The sequence below is a fragment of the Lactuca serriola genome, chromosome 9, assembly GCF_051521515.1.
Source record: "Lactuca serriola cultivar US96UC23 chromosome 9, Lser_US96UC23_V15, whole genome shotgun sequence".
NCBI classification, from domain to species: Eukaryota; Viridiplantae; Streptophyta; class Magnoliopsida; order Asterales; family Asteraceae; genus Lactuca; species Lactuca serriola.
Genome location: NC_136416.1, coordinates 58,837,976 through 58,842,840, shown reverse-complemented (window position 1 = coordinate 58,842,840; position 4,865 = coordinate 58,837,976). Strand labels below are relative to the sequence as shown.

The 4,865-nt window shown below is 31.5% G+C and overlaps 1 protein-coding gene across 1 annotated transcript; it reads left to right on the top strand.

Moving 5' to 3' along the window:
• Window positions 1–782: 782 nt before the first annotated feature.
• On the top strand, window positions 783–1,355 carry LOC145074708 (germin-like protein 9-3). Its single transcript, XM_079021040.1, has one exon. It carries the CDS (start codon window positions 783–785, stop codon window positions 1,353–1,355), a length of 573 nt encoding a protein of 190 aa, XP_078877166.1.
• The last annotated feature ends 3,510 nt before the right edge of the window (window positions 1,356–4,865 follow it).

Sequence of the window (4,865 nt, the reverse complement as noted above, 5' to 3'; positions counted from 1 at the left end):
TTTATTATATGTCTTTATTTAGGCTCCCAGTTAACAATTATTTAGAATCCTTTAAAATAGATATTTTTAGGAGATGAAGTTGTTGAGAAGAAATTGACTTAAATTAAATGGAGAAAATGAAGGCTTCTACAGAGAAAGGTGGCTTAGACATGGTTTCTCTATTTATGTTTAGTATATGTCTTCTCTTCAAAGTAGAGGTGGGTGTTCATATTCTTTTTCTTTTTTATCGAGACTAATGCTCTTTAGGTTCGAGATGCTTTTGTATGTAATGTGTTTATGTTGATCTAACATCTTATATTAATTAGCATCTTACTATGTTTTAATAAAATTTCAGTTGTTTAAAAGAAAACAAATATTATTTTTATTTGATGCAGACTTTTAAGTCTTGCTACAGAGAATGATAATCTTAACGGTTTAGAAGTTTCCTTGGTCTCTCCATATATATAGATGATAAAATTGACATCAAGACTTTCAATAGTAAACTTCTCATATAAAAACACATAATAGAATAAAAAACAACATGCCAATATAAGAAAAAACAAACAAAGAAGTTAAAAAAAATAATGTATTTTACGGAACTAACAAAAGAAATAAACATAATTTCCTAGAAGACAGCTCAATGAACAACATTGTATTCTCCAAAGAATTTATCCCCAAATTCCATGTCACGCCTTATAAGAAAATCAAATCCCAAATTTGTAAAATACGAGTCCATTTTTTTTCCGACCAATTTAAATTTTAAGATGATTTCGAAAGTAGAAATAAAGCTTAATGTAGTTTTTATGTTTGCTATATTTTATTCAGCGATAGCCGGTGATCCTGACATCCTCGCTGATTTTGTGGTCCCAAACAACACCACCATCGATGCCAACAACTTCACGTTCACGGGGATGCGTCAATTAGTAGGTGGCGAATATCCAACAACTTTTACAGCATTGAAAGTGAGTATGAACGAGCTTCCGACACTTAATGGACAAAGTGTTTCGTATGCAGTTCTCGAGTTTCCTGTAGGCGCAATCAATCCAGTCCACATCCATCCTCGGGCATCTGAGCTTATGTTTCTTGTTTCAGGAACTCTCCAAGTAGGGTTTGTCGATACTAGTGATAATCTTTTTAAACAAAGCCTCAGAATAGGTGATATTTTTGTTTTCCCTAAAGGACTTGTTCATTTTCAGTATAATAATGACACTACTGAACCCGCATTGGCAATTTCAGCTTTTGGAAGTGCCAATGCTGGCACTCAGTTGATTCCTACAAGTGTTTTTAACACTAGTATCTTTGAGGGTATTTTGGATGCGTCTTTTCATACCACGAGAGCAACCATAAGAAAGATTGAAGATGGGCTCAAGGCATAAATCGATATTTTGGAAATGCTATATTGCTTATTTTGGGTCTTTTTCGCAAAATAAGACTCGTGTTTGTATATACCATTTTCTCTCCTAAGCATTTTTATTAATAACTTGTTGAGAGTAATGTACAAGCATTGTAATGACCTTTGCCAATTTGATGGTTTAAATCTCTAACACTAAAACACCATTAGTCAAAATTTGTTTAAAGATGGCAAATCGGTAATTGCGGTTCCATTACAAAAACTTCTCTTTCCGGTTTATTGTTAGCATAAGTTACAAAATTTGTCCTAAACGACCATATTTTCCATTAATAGCTATGATAACTCCAACCCACAAAGTATCGTCATCTTCAAGAAAATGTCATCTCCATTTGAAAAGAAAGACCATATTAAATGCAAGCAAGCTTCGAATTCCAAGACCACATTCTTCTTTGCAAGCTAACACTTTTTCCAACTACCTCAAGATAAAAACAAAAACCAAATCTCCTCACAAAAAAACTGCTTCATCATGATTCCAACGCTATAAATGACTACCTATGGTGGATTAAACATGGACATACATTAGATCTTAATACTTCCCAAAATGGATTAAAGTATATTAAGTCCACTACCCGCTGATAAAGTCTTGAACTTCCAATTAGAAAGTTTAGTAGTGAACTTTTTTATCACCACCTTCCACCCTTCAACTTCCAATTAGACATGTTAGTTCCTACGGGAAATCTGAGATACCAAAATCATATTAAGGATCATCCAAGATTTTCAACCTCCTGAAAAGTAACTCCAACATCAAAGTTGATTTTAAAACGGAAGCTAGATAGAAATATTTGGGAATCCTTAAAATGCCTCTAGAATTATCTTTGCGACCAATCACCTAGAAATATAAAAATGGATATAACCAAACATGTGCTACTACCCATTCTAGCTCCAAGAAAAATAACTCATGAGAAATAGATTTGTGGTAAAGCAACATGAAGACCTTTCGTAGCCATAATAGGATAACAAAATAACAAATCACCTTGTCATAAACCCCATTTAGTCTTAAATTCATTATGCAGAGACCCATTAACCAAAATGAAAGGCATACAAAAGTTTACACAAGCACAAATCCATTATCCAACCCATCCATTTCATACCGGACCCAATCTTTTAGAGCACTTCATATAGATAATCCCCAAGACAATGAATCATATTATTTTTAGAAATCAACTTCGAACATCGTTAACTTCTTTCATTTCTTGTTTATATAAACTCATGACTTCATTCAATATCTAAAGGTCTAAAATGTGAGCTCATTTAATGAAGATGGATTGCTTCATGTTAAGTTATTAACCACGTCCCAATCACCACACAAGAAGATTAGTCAAAAGTTTACCAATAATTTTTTTACTATAAACCTATAAGGATTATATTTTTTCTTTGAAACGGCAAATATATTATAAAAGACGCACCCCACCTAGCAAGTAACTAGATGAGGGACCAGTTAACAAGATACAAAAGAGTTCAAATAGTTACAAACCAACAAAATGAAAGACTAACCAATCATCCCAATTACAGATTACATTTTTACCCTTGTGTTTTAACCTAGTATACCATGGAGTTAATGCATTAGTCCCATTAAGTGGTGATGTCCTCTCCAGTTGAAATATCCGTTTGTTTTTGAATCTCCATAAATTCCATAACAATCCATATCAAATAAAGGATTATGTGACGATAATCTTTTATAAACTTGGGGTTTAGAACTTTTAATGTGAAATAAAAGGGACGGATTACACTCCTTCAAAATGAAACTAAGATATTGGAACAATATTGTGGCATCCACCTCAAGAATATTAAAGAACTCGCATGTATATCCATTTTACGTTACCAAAATCCCACACAGGTGTTTTAATCTCCTCGCATCTAAAAGAGGCATCAATGTTAGAAAGTTGGTTGCTACAAATATGGGTATATAATTCGGTTTCATGTGAAGGTTGAGCGTGAGCCTCTGGATCAACCTAAAGTTTTTAGAAAATATGAGTGGAATTCATCTTTGACACATGAAGGTAGAGTTGACAATGAGTGGATTTGAGTTGGGTTTGGATTCAATTCATTTATTAACTGGGTTGAAAATTCTAATAGAATTCAAATTTTCGGATAAATGATTTAGACTTGAGTTAACTCATTTAAAATTAAAAAATAAATAAATTAACTAAAAATTTTACCACTTAAATATGAAAAAACTAATGTTGTCGGATGAGGATTAAGATTGTATTATTTTTAAATATAAATAATAATATTTAAATATTTATTAAATTATATATTTCTGTTGAATGAGTTGGCATGTTAATTTTTATTTAATCCAACATATTTAATTTATTAGGAGAGATGGATTGACCCATTTGATTTAAATAGTTTGAAAATCTCAATCTCAATTACTTTTGAATTGGATTCATATTGAATTCACAAGTTATATCGATTTGCGACTCTACGTGATGGTTTTGAGAACTCATCTACCATAATACCATGAATAAAAAAAACTTGTCTCCCTTATTGTTTTATAATACAAAAATGTTTTATCACTTTGGATCTCCCACCAAGTTTTAGTTTCAGAAGCTAAATCTGGCTTTTTACATTCATTCGATATCCCCTAATTCTTTAACATAATTAATATTCAATTCCAACTCATCCCAAGTCACAATACCTCTTTAGATGGCATTGATTTCTTTGAGTTTCTTTTAAATCTTTTTCTTTAGGTCCTTGGATTTTTCTTTTTTTCTTTCTAAATACCAAACTATAATTACCAACAGAATCCTCCACCTGCACTTAGGCAACATTGCACATACTCCTTCAATATACTTCAAATTAAGATCAAGAATCTCCTTATTCTTTCACATCAATGACAAGTTAAGAATCTTCAAGAAATCTTTGAGGCTATAATTAATCTAATTTTGAATATCCCAAAAAGTCAAGGACTCATGGCTGATTTCCAACCCTAGAAAATGTCGTTTTTTATTTGAAATAATCAAGTACAAACTAATAAACATTCTTTAAGGATTGATAGAAACTTGGACAAGATATATCTTGATCAATCAATGACAACAACCACACATTCAAAGAGGTTACACATCTGTCGTAATATACAAAGAATGACAATAAATATTGAAAACGACATTAAACAAAATACACTCCAAGTAAAAAAAATGTTATTAATCCAACAACCAAACACATGAAAATGAACAACTACCAAATCTTGAAGTACTTGCAAGGGAAGAAAAATAGGTTTTGATTGCGAATAGCCGAATATGATAGAATGAGCCAAAAAACATTTCATTTTCAAAAGTCAAAGACTTATCCAATAGTCAAAATCTCCAATTTTGCCATCAACATCATTCTATCTCCTATGTCCCTATTGTCTTGGTATTCACAATTTTTATAAAACTTGAAAACTCAAATTAAAAGATTAAAAACTCAATCCCCATAAATATATTCCATTCAACTCCGTACTATAAATATAAACTTATCAAACTAATCATAACAA